Source organism: Notothenia coriiceps, unplaced genomic scaffold (genome assembly GCF_000735185.1).
Source record: "Notothenia coriiceps isolate Sejong01 unplaced genomic scaffold, NC01 NC01_scaffold00004098, whole genome shotgun sequence".
Lineage (NCBI taxonomy): Eukaryota > Metazoa > Chordata > Actinopteri > Perciformes > Nototheniidae > Notothenia > Notothenia coriiceps.
The window spans coordinates 224710-243382 of record NW_011336799.1 but is presented as its reverse complement, the minus strand read 5'-3'; the positions used below and the strand labels follow the sequence as shown (position 1 = coordinate 243382).

Sequence of the window (18673 nt, the reverse complement as noted above, 5' to 3'; positions counted from 1 at the left end):
TGTGTGCCGGCTTATCTAAAGCCAGTTGAGTAGCACTTGAAATGTTTGGCTCTATGAAACCTGATGTACTTATATGATTCTGTTTTCTTCAAGGTTGTATCTTCCTGGTCGAATGCACTTATTGTAAGTCGCTTTGGATAAAAGCGTCAGCTAAATGTAATGTAATGCTTCCGCCACAAAATACACCAAAAGCAGCGAAGAAGACCCCCCCCAGAGCATGGTTGCCCTTCTGTTTATTCTCCGTGGTGGATTTAGCAACATGTAGTTCATGTAGTTCTCCATGTCCACTTGTTACTGATGGTTGTGGTCGAGGAGCTGTAGATGTTGCACTAACATCTGTAGCATGGTCAGTAGCGTCTGGAGCACGAAAGCAACCCTGTGATCCGCCATTGTTGTTGTTGTTGTTGGCGAAACACAGCATCTACCCACCTTGGGAGCCGTTATCGTTATCCGCGTTTCCGTGTCGGCCTCGTGTGGACGAACCGTCAATACGTTAGAGAACTGTAGCGGATACAACCCGCTTCGTCTCCGTGTGGACGGGGTCTCAGTCATTGCTAACGTTTTAGCAGAAATAGTTTTCTTTGACCTCACTTTCTTTCTACTTTCTTTTTGAACTCATCCTTTAGTTATTTCAAGTGTTTCATGCTAAACGAACCCCCCTTTTGAAAATGCTAATCTGCAACCCAATATTCAGACAATTCAATGGATCCTGGTCATATTTGTGTAGCATATCAAATGTATTTGCTCCCAGACATTCATATGGCTTGCTAGTTTTGGACCCCATCTGTAACCCCAATACGCGTAGAGGACTTTGTAGTTAGCAGTAGTGACTTTGTTTGCTACAGGTCCAACACTATCCACTGTCACAGGAATCAATCTTTTTAGTTTAAAAGTGTACAAAATCTTCCAACCGCCAGAAAATTGCAAACAAAAACACTCGTTGTTCTTTTGAGCAAACCTTTCAACGCGTCTTTGTTTGTCCTTCAGATAGAGCTGATTGTGACCCTGCTGTCTCCCTCCTCTTCCTCTCCTCAGATCACGTCTCCATCGGGGGCCTCGGGGACAGTTTCTACGAGTATCTGATCAAATCATATCTGATGTCAGACAAGTCGGACGAAGACGCAAAGAAGATGTACTACGGCGCGCTGGAGGTACGGACATTTTAATCTTCCATTTCACGCTCAGGCATGGCTCCTTTAGCTGAAACCATAAAAGTTACAGTAATTTGCATATGCCTGCGATCAAACAGAGTGGAAAGTGATTTACACCTAAGAGGAACGAGAGGTACACCGCTTAAAGTTTTAAAGGATAGTTGAAGGCTAAACTTTTTTCATGTAATATATGACATTTATGGAAAGAGACACGATGCTCGTTTGATATTCAGCTCATATTTTTTCTCAAAAATGAATAATAAGAAGGTAGAAGAGTGTTCTTCCATTTCTTCTTGCTGTTTTAAAGATGATTAAGTATTTTTTGCAAGTTGAAGCCTTTATTAATGATCATAGCCGGATACTTAATCAATGAGTGTTGCATTGAATACCGTAATAAAATGTCTCATCAAGTTCATAATTCGACATTAATAAAGAGTCATTTCTGCCGCCTATTTTTTAAGATCTGTTAAACGGAGAGTGACAAGACGTTAAGCTTGTTTTTTTTTATTCCTGTTTGCTCACCTGCTTTATGTAAAGTGTTCTGCTGCATGTTTATTCATCCACAGAATCGCATAAATGAATGTTGAAATCATAGAGAGCCAGTGCCTGTCATCTTGTTGTTCTTCGCCCCATATTGAGGGTGAAGAAAGTCATACATTTAATCCCTCTTTGTGCATATGTATTACGAAGTTGCTGTGATATTAATATTAATCTGATAAAATACATTTCATTGTTGCCAGTTTTACAACAATTTCCAACCATTTATGTGATGACTTTTAAAGGGCCCATGTCATGGCCATTTCTACTGATCATAATTCCATTGTTGAGGTATACTAGAATAAATGTATATCGTGCAATTTTCCAAACTCACATTGGTTTCTCTTACAGCATCTCTGTAAAGTATGTGTATTCACTCTCTGTCCTAAACGGCTTGTTGGAGCTCTTACACCCCCCCTCCCCCCCCCTCCCTGTGAGCCCAGTGGCCGTCTGCGAGACAGCGAGACACCGCAGAACTCAGCCTGGGCACACACACCCGCAGCCTGGCTGGGAGTTTGTGCGTGTGCCCAGGCTGAGTTCTGCGGTGTCTCGCCGACCCCACACCAACGTCCCGCTGAGTGTGTGTGTGTGAGGAAGTCCGCGGACGTAACGTCACTAAACCCGAAATACGTCAAGAAGTAAACAATGGAAAAAGAGAAATCTCCAACGAGGTGTTCTGTGGCAGCATAGACAGGTCTGTTCTGTGTTAGAGTTTTACTCCCTACAGGGTGTACTTTGAGGGTTTGTGACTGCAGACCGTTTACATGCAGAACAAGCTACACAACACACAAGGGGACGGGTAATAACCAGAAAAAGCATGACATGGGACCTTTAATTAAAATCGGAATATACGCGTATTTAAAAATCCGCCTTATTGCCATCAGGATAACATAACACGCCGCATGCCAGAAAGTGACTATACTTCACTTAAGATAATGGCGTGATAGTGAAATGAAAAGTATCGTCTTGTCACTCAAAAACACAGCTTTTATCCATAGAAGTGTAGACATGTCTCTCTCCTATATGCATTCAGTGGATCAGAAGCGGAGGTAGAGCTGTAATGGATGCTTTTATTCCGAGCACTATAGCGTGATTATACACAGCAGGAGTATTTTTGTGACAGCGATGCTCTCAGTGGAACGGACATAAGGCTTCCTGGTACTGCTTAATGTGATTAGACAGACACTGACTCATGTTTATTTTGTAGCGAAAGGAGCACTCCCACCCACTAAATGCAGAAAAGAAAAAAAAACTCACAGCTGGCTTTACACATACCATTTTTTTTTTTTAGCTTAATAGAGATAATGTCAGAGTAAAGCACATTCCCTTCGGCTACAATTACGGTATCAGAGACAATGACTTCATATTGCCATTGATATTTCCTCAGTTCTCATCCGAGGGTCAAGCCAGAGGCAGAAGCACTAATTACAGACACCCTCTCTCCCTTGTGACTTGGTATTTAAATGGCCACGGACCCCCACTCTATCAGATGAAGTCATATACTGTGCGTTCATACAGAGATCTAAGGTGAAGGCTCAGCGCAACTCATTATCTTTGGCATTCAACTAAAAGTAGACTAATTAAAACACTGTTGAATGAGGGAACAATTTCCAATTATACTATGCCATGATTACAGCTAACAGCAGCTCATTAGAGGGGGATTCATCAGTCTCAGCCCTCAAGAAAAACATTTTTTTTTTTTTTAAAGAAACATGGCATTTATCAGCTTTCATATTATACACATTAGTTGATTTTGTCATTAGCAGGTTTCATCTTTATTAACCCTCGTTGAGAATGAAAGGTTTTCCTGTACAGTATCACAGCAGTGGTTAAAGGGATGTTAAGTTACATTCACTGGGTAATTTGAAATTAAAATATCCCACTCCACAAACCAAATGTGCTTTGCATATGAATCAAGAAGAGGGTTTCTTCATTTCCTCCTCTTTCCTTTGTAAGCTCATCATGAAAGAGCTGTTAAAAAATAATGAATGGTTGAACCTGAGATTCAAGAGAGGATTTACACTTTTAATTAACAGCACTCGTACAAACCGGCATTCAAATGCATGATGAGCATCGAGCCAGGCAGAATTAACACGAGAGATGAAGAGAGAGAAATGTAAATAAGAGGGAATGATGAGATATGATCTGTCTTTCTAACGGTGTCTTAAAAAACATCAAGCATTTAAAGTATACACAGCTTTAAAGAGGCAGAAAGGAACAAAACCTGACTTTAAGATTTCTTATAAAAGACAGAGATGTCTTTCTTTGACTCGGACATCTCCCTTTTTTTCTCTTTGCTTCGTCTCGTGTTTTTTGATCGTGTATAAAAGGATCTGTCTTCAAAAGGTATCAGATGAAATCCCTCAGAGATACGCCTTCCTATCTTACAACACACACATCATTTAACATTTAAATGCAGACATGTTAGACTCATCCCTCATGTGTGTGTAGGAGGATTGTTCATATATACAGGCTTTTTATAGGAAACACTGATATCATTCTATGTATTCCCACTTGGGTGTTTGGGAGTAAAAGCTCCAATTCTGTGCTGTCAATATTAAGTAGTGTGCTTATTAACTGGCTTAATGTAGCACAGTTAAGGCTAGGTGGCTTCGGTTTTGTCAGTACAAGTATTGCAAACAAAGATTTATTTCACATAAAGTGTAAAGCCCACATACTGTAACCTCAGATAATGCCTGTTTACTCATCGCCTGGCTGGAAGAGAACTCTCTGCTCCATAGCTTCTCTAAATAACTGGACTTAAACTCCCACTGTACATTTATATTCTATTTAATATTGAATAATCAATTTCTTGCATAATAATATCCTGCATTGTATTTGTTACTGGAAAGTTGTATTTCCACATGTATATTTTCCACATCCACGTATATATATATATATTTGTTTTACTTTTAATACTATTTTATTTCAGAAGTATTTTGGACTGTTTATTTCTTGTCTTAATTTCTCTTATGTACATTGCTTTTTTATGCTGCTGCAACGCAAACATTGCCCAAATTGGGATCAATAAAGTACCTATCTATCCATCCATCCATCTATCTATCCATCCATCTATCTATCAATCTATCTATCCATCTATCTCTCTATCTCTATCCATCTATCCATTTATCTCTCTATCTCTCTATCCATCTATCTATCTATTAAACCCTCCTGACCGTGTGTTCCTGCAGGCGATTGAAGCTAACCTGGTGCAGAAGTCCCCCGGCGGTCTGACCTACATGGCGGAGTGGAGGGGGGGGATCCTGGACCACAAGATGGGCCACCTGGCCTGCTTCTCCGGGGGCATGATCGGCATCGGGGCGGACGATGGAGAGCCGGAGAAGAGGCAGCACTACCTGGACCTGGCTGCTGAGATCACACACACCTGCCACGAGAGCTACACCCGCTCAGGTGAGAGGACAGTTTGGTTTAGAAAGTTCAACACCACCCAGGAGGAGGGCAAGACTGAACTGCTCCTGCCCATTTTGTTTTGGATTGAATATATATATATATATATCATATGGCGCTTACACATTCCATCTAGCCAATGTATTTTGCACGAGGAGCAGAGAGTGGCCCATTGTTTGTTGTCCTGCAAGGCAAGTTTATTTATATCAGAATACCTTCATTAGTTAGAGGGGAAATATACATTGTTACAGCAGGAAAGAGCCAAAGACAGCGTAATGTTACCTAAGAAGCATGCATAAAAAAATATTAAAGATACAAAAATAATAATTAAATTTTTTTTTAAAGTTACATAATTTACAAAATACACGTCTTGTAACAGTTCTTAGGATTTATATTATATATTTATATTATTAAGTATATATTGCACAGTTATTAACGGCACATAGTTGGTTGGTATTTAACAACAAGGGGTGTTATAGAACATTTCAACAAAAAGCAGTTCAAAGTGCTTTATGTAAAGTTCTTATTTTACTTTTTATGTATTTGTAATTGCACTATAGATAGAGTCCTGAATCCAGCTCCTATTTGTGCACAACCAAACTTAATAACGTGTTTTGGAAACACAGTTATGCTCACTGTTTGGTCTCTTCTTAGACAAACTTAGAAGACAGCCCACCAGCAAAAAACATATAAATGGGTTGCGAGCCATTAAGCCCCACCGCTTTATTAAAATGGCAGTCAGCTAACAGCATGTGAAACCATAGCTTCGTTAAAATATTTAATTTCCTGCCTTACTGGTTGGAATATCTCTGCAGAACATTAAATGCATCAACAGAAATGACTGGCAGAGTGAGAGGGAGAAAGATCATTTTGTTATTGAATAACATTTGGAAATATTCCAGCCTGAAGCGTTATGGAAAAAACATCTTCTGACTAAAGAGGATCTGAATGAGCAGTGAAATGTTTCTTAGGTACATGAAAACATGTCAGTTTTAAGTTATAGCCATGCTTCCCATCATCTGAAATTAAAACATATAAGTATTTATTTGGTGTTCTTACTCGTTGGATCCAGCTCATTTCGTGTTTTAGACATCCAGACTATTCTAATTAAAAAGGTTATGCTTCATCACTATATCTGTCTTGTTAGGAGAGGTTAGGTTGCTTTACAGTGAAAGGAAAAGTGTTGTCGCGCCACATGTTAAATTAAATAGGCCGCGGGCGTTTTAATTTTGCCCTGACTCAAAATGAGAACCGTTCTCGGTGGCTTCACCTCGACAGAGCGACGACAGGCCGTAATAAGGAGCAGCGGAGAATTAAAGTCCTCGATTATTCGCCAACGCCTCACAGCTGCAGGCAGCAAACATGGAGCTGTCTCTAAGTGTGTTACACACTGATAATCACATTCTGAGAAAGAATAAAAAGAGACAAGGTGAGAACATGTAGATAAAGTATGGACGAGTAAACATACAGTCCACAGGTATCTACTGTTGCTGCGATATATAATCAGAAACAGGTTTATTACCAGGTAGGTACGAGGAATTTGACTCGGTGTCGTGCTGCATACATAAAAGTAAAACAAAAATTAAAAACACAGATAGAGAACTAGAAAAATATTAAAAAAAATACAGTAAAATATAACAATATTTACATAGAAATGAAATGGAATAAAATATGGAATAAAAATAGAAAACTTGGGTACAGAACCTGTAAGTATTCATTGTTGTTTGTGTATTTATGATGTTTAAAACAAACAAGGTGTCTACCACGACTGTTTAAATGGGTAAACGTTTTTCGGACTGCTAAATTGGGATCGCGGAAAAATGCTCTCCGCAGATTGTGGGAGAAAAGACGATTTACCCAAAAGGAAAATGCAATCGAGGAAGAGTTTCCAGCAACAAGCATTCCGTTGGAACAGCCATTATTTGATCTCTTCTCCTCCCTCATCTATCTCAGCTCTGACAATAATCTCCTCTGCTAATTTCAAGCTTCTTTTTTACCCCCTCCTCTGTTGGGTGGGCTGTAAGGCTTTGTCAGTGAGATCATGTGACTCACCACATAACAGGTTCCTTGATACGCTTGAAATGCTTTTCATCTGCAGACCCACGAGACTTCTCTGGCTCTCTCCTCCACCAGGTTTCTCTGTGCTCATTTAAAAAGGGCCGATTGGTGCTTAGCAGCTCTCGGATTATCCGTCTGCAGGAAAAGAGAGAAAGAGAGGAGTGAGATTTGCGATTGCACGTGTGTAAGATGGCTGCTCTTTGGCTGTGTCTTAAACATAGATACCATAAAGACTCTCCTTCTGCTGCTGCTCTGAAACCCCGCCAGCTTCACAGCAACACACTGATGCTGGAAAATGGAAATCTCATGGGAAGCAGAAGGAAGATGAAAAGGTTATTGGTTTAAGAGGGGAAAAAGTGGTTATAGACTTTTAATGGTTAGCTTTCTGCTATTGAGATGTGTGAGCTGATAGAGAGAACCTGTTAAACCCCAAGGTCCCCGCCGGCGAGTACTTTACTTTTTTTTTTCATGACACTGTCTCAGGGGATCTTAATATTTAAGAACCTATTAATGTGTTAATAATGGAAATAATCTCAGCTAACTGACGATACAATCAATTTTTACCAAAACAACACAAGTCTCATAAGAAGCATCTAGATGACCCCTGAGCGAAAAATGCTAACGGACTTTGGCAGAGAACTCAAGATAAAAGTACCCTTATTACTTATCGTAGCTGCACATACAAGATATCTGATTAAAGCTGAGGTTCCACAGATTATTTAGGTATATATATCATCACTGAGTGATCCGAACTCGCGACAGGGGAAGCAAACACAGACATCACAACACGTGCCTTTACGGAGCTTTTAGGGAGATCGTCTCACCGTAGCTGTCAATCTGATCAAAAGACGTGTTCAATGGCATTAAAATGAGAAAAAACGTGGCTGAATCGGTTAATTCATAGGTTGATAATGTTTCTGGGTAATAATTGTTTTCATTTATAATCCATAATTCAATTTTTATGTAAAGATCGGAGAGGAAAAGTTAGCTGCTAATGGTAGCCACCAGAGTTGGCTGCTGCTTCCGGTCTTGGCTATGCGGCAGTCTAACACACACACATTACCAAATAAGGACTATGTGGGAGTTCCCCTCGATTCCATTGGCTCTGACGGTTAGAAAGAGATGTCACATGTCAAAATCAATCAAGGGGGGCCAGAGATATGAAAAATCCACCCAAATGGCCCCAGAAGAGGTTTTGTTTTGCTAAATCTGTCTAAAAAGGTCAAATATCACTTGTTTTGCATCAATCTTGATACAGGGTACTTATTATCTGTTTTACTTTGGATTCCTAAAGCTTTTAGTCTACTAACCCATCATCCAAGGTTAGTTTTCACTATAAGTACAAAATATTTTTTGGACGGACACTATAATTTACAGTTTTTTACTATGTTCAATCTGAATTTTCTTTAAAATAAAAAACATCTATATTGATTCTGACTTTTCTACATCCAACTCAAAGGTTTATCATTACTTTGAGAAAAAAGATTATTAATTTAACCCTTTTAGAAGGGAAGATATGGTCATTTGTTCTGAGAATATCATTTTCGAGCCTGAAACCTGAAAAACAGGCTCGGGGTTTAACAGGTTAACTTTATCACTCAGGGCTGTCACTTCTGATTTCCACCACTGTTTAAATATAGGAATGAAATACCTTTCTGATCTGAACTCATTAATGCTCAGCAGGGAATTCACAGGAAACAATAAGACTTGATTTTTTTGCCTGGAGGGATTTACTGCAGTGTGTTGAGGCAAAAGGAAACCGGTGGATAAGAAGATAGTTGGGAACGTGTTTTCTATTCAGGTCCCAAAGCGGGAGTAACGAATCCTGAGACAAGACTTCTAAATTGAGTTTGACAGAGGCGTGCTAATCATCTTTAGAACGTGTGGAAAAATCGATTGTGTAGTCTGCGCCGGAGTTACAGATGATCCTCTGCTGAATTAGCGTTAGCATTCCAATCACAAGCATCAACAGCACAGAGAATTGTTTAGTGAAAAACAGGCGGAAAACAGGCCGTCAGGAGGCAGGAAGCACCCAGAGGTGAAGAATCAGAAGGATGTGAGAACAGAGGAGCTGTGGAGGGACGGGGGGGAAGTGTGAGTTTGATGTTGGTTTTTCAAGACAAAAGTTAAAGGTACCATGTTGAGTTTTTTATCTCTACTACTATGACATTACACATAGTTACTCACATATTTACTGCCGAGACGTTTCACACATACAAGGAATTTCCTTAAAGGTGGTTTTGGAGAAACCAGCTTGAGTGCGCTAGAATTTGAAAATACACAGACGGAAGAAATCTGCCACTTCCTTACAGAGCCCCTCCTCCAACACACACGAACGCGCACATGACCAATGAGGGCACGCGATGAGTTTGTGCACAGATGGAAGGCTGACAGGCAGGTAGGCCATCCAGTTATTTTAGCCGGGCCGGCTCAGATGATTGGTCGTGCTTTTTACAGTACCACGGCTTCCACAGATATGGTTATGGATTTTTTGTCAAAGCACTTAAGATATTCATTGCTATCGGGAGGTTAAGAACATTCCATGGAATATAACAAAAAGTGTATCTCGAGCCGGTTTCTCAAACTTACCTACCCCACCTTTAATGTAAACAAACACAGTTAACACAGCAAGATAATTGAAGTTGTTTAACAAGAGTAAATGTAGAAATACTATAAAGGAAAGGAAAATCAATGAGAATATGACAAATTACTGTAAAGAAATGTGTGTAGTATATCTGAGTTTCAAGTGAAGGGGCCGTGCATTTGAAAGAGAGTATTGTGCATAAATTTGAAAATTGTATATTAGATATTCTGCATTTTCAGACACATTTTTAAGATTTAAATAATACATAGCATGTGCTTGACACAGGAAATGTTTTTATGCAAATGAAAACAGGATCAGATCTGGAAAGCGTAAAACAATTTCTTTCTAAAACATGATCACATTTACATATAACGCTAAATATTTATAACATATATTCAAAGTAAAAAATTACATATCAGACTCATCTTGCCTGTCATATAACATCTTTCTCTTCAAGTGTTTTTCTGAGATGTTGCCATGCCGATGCTCCTGTCCCGACCTTGGCAGGAATTTATTCCTTTGTGCTGGATCATGAATAGAGTCTGTTTGCCATGCAGTCCTGAATTGTGTTGGAGATATAATGAAAGAAGGAGGAAGAGAGAAAAAGAAGCCAACAGACCATCTGGACACATCTTAATTGTCTAACCTGACACATGGAAACCAACAATTATAAAAAGGGCTCTGTGGACTGTGGTGATGGTCATTGAAAGGCAGAAAAGACAGAAATACTCCAGTGTGCTTCGATTTTTTTGATATGGGATTGATTGCAGATCCGGTAGAGGTGCTGACTGCAGAAATATAAATGTTTTTTTTCTTTTTTGTCTCCATCAGCCACCAAACTGGGCCCGGAGGCGTTCCGATTTGACAGCGGAGGAGAAGCCACGGCCACCAGACTGAACGACAGATACTACATCCTCCGCCCAGAGGTCATCGAGAGCTACATGTACATGTGGAGGCTGACCCACGACCCCAAGTACAGAGAGTGGGGCTGGGAGGCTGTTCAGGTGAGACACCCCAACACAGGCTACGTTAAATAACGCTGTTTTTGTTGAAACTAGCCCTGTTGGCAAAGCTGAGATACTTTTAGTCAGAGGATATGATCGTCAGAACCTCGGTAAACCTTTTTAATGTTATTCAGTCTTTCAGTGGAGCATGATGTAAATGGCCCCATCATAACCAACCAAATGACGGTGCGACAGTCCTTTCGGAACATTTTAAATCAAAGCTTTTGTAACTGTAAATGTTAGCCGTAATGTAATGATCGCATTGTTATTATCCTCCCACTTTACTATAAACAATTACTTTTTTTTTGGGGTCCTGTATCTGTCTTTTGATCAATATTTATACTATTCAGGGACAGTTTTAGTCTAGACAGGTTTGCGTTTTGTGAGACTACAGAAGACAATATTAAGAATGGCAACAACTTGCTGCAACCGTCCAATCCATGATGCACTCTACATGACAGTTACATACATTTCAATAGGTCAATGTGAACAGAACTGGCCCAAATAAACTGAAATATAAAAGATACACTATAAACAAACTTTAAGAAGCGTGCCAGCCTATCAAACCTTCATCCAACACTCCCTTAAATCAAAGTAATGCAGAGGCAGTTACTTCCTCCATTGCATGATAAAACCTGCTGTGTGGATTTCTAGTCCTTGAATCTAATTCTTGTTTAAATGTAATATCCGTAAATAAATATCGTCTTATATTAAGTCTAATAAGGTTCAAATAATAATTGCGTGTTAAGATTAAGTGGGAGATGCAGTACATTATAATGTTACAACCTAAACCAAGTAGTAGCTTGGAGTCAGATTTGATAAAATGTACCCACCTTTCATGTCAAGCCCCTTTAACACCCTCAATTACCCTCCGCCAGCCGCCCGGATATTGCGTGGCACTATACATTAGCGTGAGGATCAGGTGGCGGCAGTAGCAGTAGGTGAAGGTTGAGCACTATTATTAATGTGGCAATCGACAGGACATTAGCTTCAGTAAACTGCAGAGGGCTGCCATGAAAGATTCCACATTAATTTAGTGTGCAGAGAAGTGGCGGGATCACGCTGAAGACACTGACAGTCCTTTAATTATCGGGCACAAAGGTTGCGAGCGGTGCACAATGCGTCTGTTCGTGAACATCAAGCATTAACACGTCGGGGTCTTTGTTAATTAGCACATATAAGCCAGACCTTTGTAGCAGGTGGTAATGGGCTAATCCGCTTGGCTAGCTCAGCCACTCTCCATTAGCTCTTGTCAGATTTAGCATCGCTCAGGCTTTGACATGTTTCACCATCATTTACTTTTCCTTAAGGTGCACAAAGACACACGTTATTTTACGAGTAGAGGATTTGAGTTTTTATTTTTTCAAAATATATCAGAGGAATATATTTGACTGAATATGTTTTCCTATCACAGTACAGGGGAGATAAAGGTGAAAACTGATTAAGTGGGTGAATAAATGAATGAGGTAGTGTTTTTCAATTTCAACTTTGGAGAGGAAAAAACTTTTTTTTTGTAGATGTAAAATTTGGGAGAAATAACTAATTTAGAGATTATTTTGATCCATAATGCAATTTCCATATGATTGACATATTAAAATTATATAAAATATGTTAATGATTTTGGTTTTAAAGAGAATTTGCGTGAAACAAATATGTTGTATTAAGTCTGTAGAATCAAATGTGCAACCTTGAATGTCTCTGCACATCTGCACTTTAACACATATTGTGCTTACTGCAATTTGAATATTGCACCATTTTGGGATTACAATCAAATCAATTGAATGTGCAGACCTAATGCATTCTCAAATTTAAAGAAGCCTTATTATGCTTTTTGGGGTTTTCATATCATGTCACAGTAGAGGCACCATATATACAAATATGAACCTGAAAATGAGTCCTCATAAACCCTGACCTCTCACCTCTCAGGCGCTGGAGCAGCACTGCAGGGTGGAGTCCGGCTTCTCGGGGATCCGTGACGTTTACACCCTGACGGCGAGCCACGACAACATGCAGCAGAGCTTCTTCCTCTCAGAAACACTCAAGTAAGTCCTGTTTCCTCAGCACATCTCCCTGTGGCAGATGGCACTTTACAATCTACATGTATAACCATCAAAGATATAGAAAGTAATAATAGGATCCAAAGCTGGAGCGTCGTCCATTCTGCGAGTCAGACATCAGTGCACTGATTCCAATCACACTTTGAATGAGATCTTCTCCATTTCCCTTGTGAATGAAAATAAACCAGGGCCGACTGTAGGGTCACTTAGCAACACATAAATATTCAGGGTGCTACGTTAGCCAGTAGACGATTTGGGTGAATATTCTGGTCAACAGTCTCCAGACAACTTTAAACAGCAGACTGTGCCTCACACCGTCCCTAATGCTCCCACTTTAGAGCAACTAATCTTGACAAAAAAATCTTTGCTCGTGAATAATTAACGAGACTAGATTGAGCTGGCAAAGCTATCACCAGCTGGGGACAGGGGTTTTTATTTTGTGTCTCTATGTGTATTTGATTACTTTGTGGAATGAGATAAATAATACAAAATAAAGCAAATAAATGGTGATGTATTAAGATGAAATAAGATCCCCAGAAGTAATTTCACAAGCTTCCCAGCAGCCTCATTTGTTTCCTCTTTTTTATTATGTTATTCAACATCTTTTATGTTGTCTCGTCTGCACTGTCCCCTTTAACACTGTACATTTCCTCTCTGTGGGACAAAGAAAGGATTTCTGATTCTGATAGGGTTAAGCTACGGATACGATATGACTGATTTACTCTAAAAGGAAGAATTGGCACTCATTTGGAAATCTGAAGAATTGTACTCAAGGAGCCTAGATGTTTAGTTTATTTATTTATTTATTTAATCGTTTATTTAGTAGGGACATTGAACATTAATGAACACTTAAAACAATAAATGTGCCAAGCGTAAATATGCCGGATTTAGCTTTGAGCTACTTTCCATCCGCAGTCCCTCACATAAAACATTTAAAAACATAGAAAATACAAATACATGAAAAGTGCAAAAGAGCAAGAGCAGAATATACAAGTATTTATGACATGGCAATACAATTAGTTTAGTTTAGTTTATAGTGTCGTGGACAGTCCCCATGGATCAACTGTCACAAACTGTAAATGTGGGATTATGGGGCAGCTTTAGCAAACATTGCTAATTTCCAGCTGTTGTCCCCGGCCAGATGGTAGACACAAATCAACAGCATTAGTTATAGAAAAAGGATGAAAGACAAGTAGATACAGGCGAAAGGATAAAAGAGAACAATAAAATGCAAACAACACACGTTACTACATACATGTCACATATAGCACATAACAGAAACGAGGGGCATCATCCATGATCACAACATGTAACACATATCCAACACAGACTAGTGTGTAGTTCTCAGTGAACCATGTTGTTTATATGTAAATGATGTTTTTCCTGTGCTCAGGTATCTGTACCTGCTGTTCTCTGATGACGACCTCCTCTCTCTGGAGGACTGGGTCTTCAACACAGAAGCCCACCCGCTGCCCATCATCCGCAGGAGCTGCCTGGAGGACCCGGCCCCACAGGACAAGACGGTCTCCGAATAGGACTGAACTCCAACCACCACAGAGACATGTGCACAGTTCATGTGCACACACACAGTCACACAGAAATGGCAAACACAGATTTCAATGCCGGTTCAGAGTCTTTTCAGGAGCGGGACTCTCAATTCCTTTCCAGTGAAGGATGTCGTCGTTTTACGCTGTGATTGTATATCCTTTCGCCGGGGTTACTTCCTGCTGGCCCTTCTTTTTTGTGGACAATCAAGACAAACATGACTTTCATGAAAAGAGCACCTTTTTCTTTCCTTCTTTCCTCTGTGAGGAAACCAGTATAACTTGCAGACCCAAATGTAATGGGAAGAGGGTTGAACTACGGGCCATATTGTCAGAAAGAGAGAGAAACGTATAGAAAACCACTTGAGTTTTGCTCTTTTAGTTTGTTGCTTTCTTAATTTTTAGTGATGAATGATTTCCTGTTTTTTTCTCGTCGTTGCATTTTTTCCTTTGTGAGTACACTCTTTGACCAAAGGTTTCTTTGCATTTCTATTTCCCTCTTTTTCCAGTAATGTGTTTTTCGTGAGAGTCGACAGGAAGTTAAATTAACGAGCATTGAATTGTAATGAATATTGATTAATGTACAGACATTAAATGTGATTCTCGGATCCACTTCCAAACTAATGTTGATGTCATGTTTCTTACTGAAACAAGCTTGAATGAATTTCTTAACAGTTCGGGGGTGTCAGGAAAGGGGCCGTGTCTTATGCATCCAGTGACCATTGTTTTTTTAAATGATATTGAGTTGAGTTTCCACTGTGTGCTTGGGTTATTTTGTGAACAGGACAATGCTTTCTCAGTCCTCTCAGCCTTTCAAGTCAAAGTAACAAATGGAGTACTGTCAGTTCTGTACCTGTAATACACAAAATCATGGAAGAAAAACACTTTCCCTGTCCGGATCCAAATGGGTTTTCCTGTTTTCTGTTGTAGTTTGTTCTGCTTCACCCTGCCTTTACATGTGAATCCATACAGCTGGTTTCCATCACTGTTCTTTCATCACTGCTGCCCCCCCCACAGGGTGGAGCGAATGTGCTGTACATACAGATGAAGTGAGTGACCCCAGTATGAGCTTTTTCTTGATTTCATTATGTGGTTTTTTGTTTGTTTTTCTTAACTTCAGTGGTTATTTTTCTGGGTTCTCTTTTGATTTGCTTCCCTCAGGTGTTTCAGTAAAAAAAAAAAAAAATGAAACTTACTTTAAGTCTAGTTATTGCTGATATTAATTATTGTTATTACTTACTGTTTGATTTAACTTTCATTGTTGAATATTTTCAAGTACTGATAAAAAGACCTGTGCAACTTTGTACATTTAAAACAATCACTGTTTGTTGTGTGTTTCTTTTTTCAATTAGCCTTAATTAATTATTCATATACAAAGTTTAAAGGGGCCCTATTGTGCTTTTTGGGAGTTTACCTTTCCTACAGTGTGTCATATAGGTGCATGTAAATGGTCTGCAAAGGCTAAAATCTTAAAGTTCACACCAGAGGGAGTTTCTTGCGCTTCATCATATTATCCATGATACGCGGGACATCTCTAACCAATCACAACGGAGCTGGCCAGCCAACCAATCAGAGCAGACTGGTCTCTGGTTTCAGACTGAGGGTGAAAAGAGGCAGTATGAGAAAAATAAAGACCTTTTTGAACAGCACAAAATACGAATATGAACCTGAAAATAAGAATGAGATGTCCTCCTTAAAAAGAAACAAGTCCTTCTTTCTATTTAAATTGTTTATAGAGTATCTTTCAAGGAAACATTCTGCAGTGACTAACAGAAAGGAAACCCTTTGCTGCTTACGTTTGTTTCAGTATTTGCTTCCAGGAAGATCATTACAGATTTAATTGAAGGGGGGCGTCTGAAGGTTGTGGAAATGACTAACGGACTTCAGCCATTGCACCTCTCTCCGAGTGTCAGGCCAAGAAAGCAAGATTTAATACCTTTGCCCCCAAATGTTTCAAATCCCTGCTGTCATCTGAATCCCTCATTTTGGTGCGATAGCTTGAAAGCAAATGAAAAATTGCTTTCAATAGAATAAGCACGCATTATTGACAGGATTGACATTTAATAGTAATTTTTTTTAAATGTCATGGATCTAGTACCTTCACCCTTAACAAAGGACCATTGTATGTAAGTTTAAATACTAAATGTTTTTCCAGCTGAGGCCTGCAGCACTAATGTGCCGACTATCCTCCGGTGTTACAATGAGAGGAAGGGCATGAGTAGAGGGCACAGCACATGAGCTCGTCTGAAGACATAAATGCTGTAGGATCACTGTCCTCTTGAAAGTACCTGAGAGGGAGAGTGAAGGACAAACACTTCACATAATCCGCTCCTCTCGCGTTTTCTTTTTGCCGCTCTCAGTCCCAGACAAGCCAAGCAGGGCGGCAGACACATCGTGACAGGCTTTGGTCTGACTTTGCGAGACCTTTCGCTGATGTGTGGCGAAACCGTCACTATCTCTCCGCTGCAGTCGTCCTCCGACCAGGGCAGCAGCTTCAAAGGGAAGAGCAGTATGACATGGAGATCCTGTTCAAATAGTTCTTCTTTTATCACTCGTCACCGGCTTGGTCTTCAATATCAGGATACATGTATTTATTATCCTTGCAAGAATGGAAGTAGTCATCACAGACAGGGCGGCGTGGGACAACTAGTTCCTGAACCGTGCCCTTCACATGGTTATATACAAGAGAGGATGTTACAGTCACAAGATGCATCATACCGGTTCAAAGCAGTATTCTGGCCTTAGTTTAGATTAGCTAAAGCAGGGCTCGAGCTTAAGGACGTCCCGTCGTCCCGGGGCCGAAAAAAATAGTGTCAGGGAGGATAAAAAATAATTTTGGGACGAATTTGGGACGAGAGTTAAAATAAAAATACCCTGCAAACTCTAGTACAAACGGCGATGAAAATGAAATCGACTGCACGTTGTGTGTAGCACACAGTTATTAAACCTCCTTGTCAACATAAACACACAAAACATTTAGCAACCCGCGAAACACACACACACACTCACACACACACACACACACACACACACACACACACACACACACACACACACACACACACACACACACACACACACACACACACACAGACAGAGACAGACAGAGACAGACAGACAGACAAACACACATACGTAAGCTGTGCCCATGGCTGTCAGCCAGCCGCACAGCCGGCTATGCCCGCGAATTCCTGGCCCGCAAATTCGCGGGTCTATCTACAGTAGGCTATGTACTGAGTGTGTGTATTTCGCGGGTTGAGTGATGTAAAATGACAATGGTATCCCGTGGAGGAATTCTGAAATGTTTTACCGTTACATCCCAAAAACGCACAGCAGAACCAGACCCTGGAGCGCCGGCCTCTTTATTTACTTACTCCACTTCATCCCCTATGGGTAATAAGGCTGAGATGAGAACCCTCCATCGTATTTAGTCCTTAGCAATATGCTGCGCCTCTCCCCAGGTATGGATGGGTACCGAGCCCCGGTATTAAACGGGCCCCGGGCCGGAATTATTAAAGACAGTGGTACCGTTAAGCTCTGACGTTATCTGACTTTTTATCGGTACTGGAGACATTTAAAAAATATATGTCATACAGTATGAATTATTGCTAAATAAACATTATATCACAGTTTTAGTTTCGCCAACTCCGTTTCTAATATGCAATAAGACTACAAAATGCGTCTATGATGTATTTTCAATCTTATTTTCGATCTTTCCAATCCAGACAAGAGAGATCTCTCTCTCCCGTCTGTGTGCGAGGGGGCGGGGCAGTTTGTAAAGGTCTCCTGACTGTGTTACAGACTGTCACCCTGGTTAGTGGTTACTCTGGGTTCTGTCTTCTGTCTTCAGGACAGAGTGTTGGTATTTTTTTGTNAGCAGAAAGCTTACACATCTTCCGGGGAAGACTGAAAACTCATCTCTTTCGACTCCACTTCAAGCGATAGAACTATTAACAAAGCACTTATATACTAATTATTAGTATATAAGTGCTTTGTTAATAGTTCTATCGCTTGAAGTGGAGTCGAAAGAGATGAGTTTTCAGTCTTCCCCGGAAGATGTGTAAGCTTTCTGCTGTCCTGAAGTCAATGGGGAGCTCATTCCACCATTTTGGAGCCAGGATAGCAAACCCACGTGTTTTTGCTGATGGGAACTTGGGTCCCCCTCGCAGTGCGGGTGCAGCGAGCTGTTTGGCTGATGCAGAGCAGAGTGCACGTGCTGGGGTGTACGGTTTAACCATGTCCTGGATGTAGGAAGGGCCAGATCCATTCACAGCATGGTACGCAAGTACCAGTGTCTTGAAGTGGATTCTAGCAGTTACTGGAAGCCAGT

The 18673-nt window shown here is 40.3% G+C and overlaps 1 protein-coding gene across 1 annotated transcript in view; it reads left to right on the top strand.

The window, feature by feature from the left end:
* The window catches only part of LOC104941999 (mannosyl-oligosaccharide 1,2-alpha-mannosidase IC-like), a 25699-nt gene extending 10038 nt beyond the window's left edge, over window positions 1–15661 (top strand). Inside the window, exons 2-6 of the mRNA XM_010767184.1 lie at window positions 1036–1151; window positions 4880–5099; window positions 10570–10742; window positions 12669–12784; window positions 14193–15661. Coding sequence (XP_010765486.1) covers window positions 1036–1151; window positions 4880–5099; window positions 10570–10742; window positions 12669–12784; window positions 14193–14334 — 767 coding nt within the window. The 3' untranslated portion in view covers window positions 14335–15661. The remainder of the gene's footprint in view (window positions 1–1035; window positions 1152–4879; window positions 5100–10569; window positions 10743–12668; window positions 12785–14192) is intronic.
* Window positions 15662–18673: the final 3012 nt, after the last annotated feature.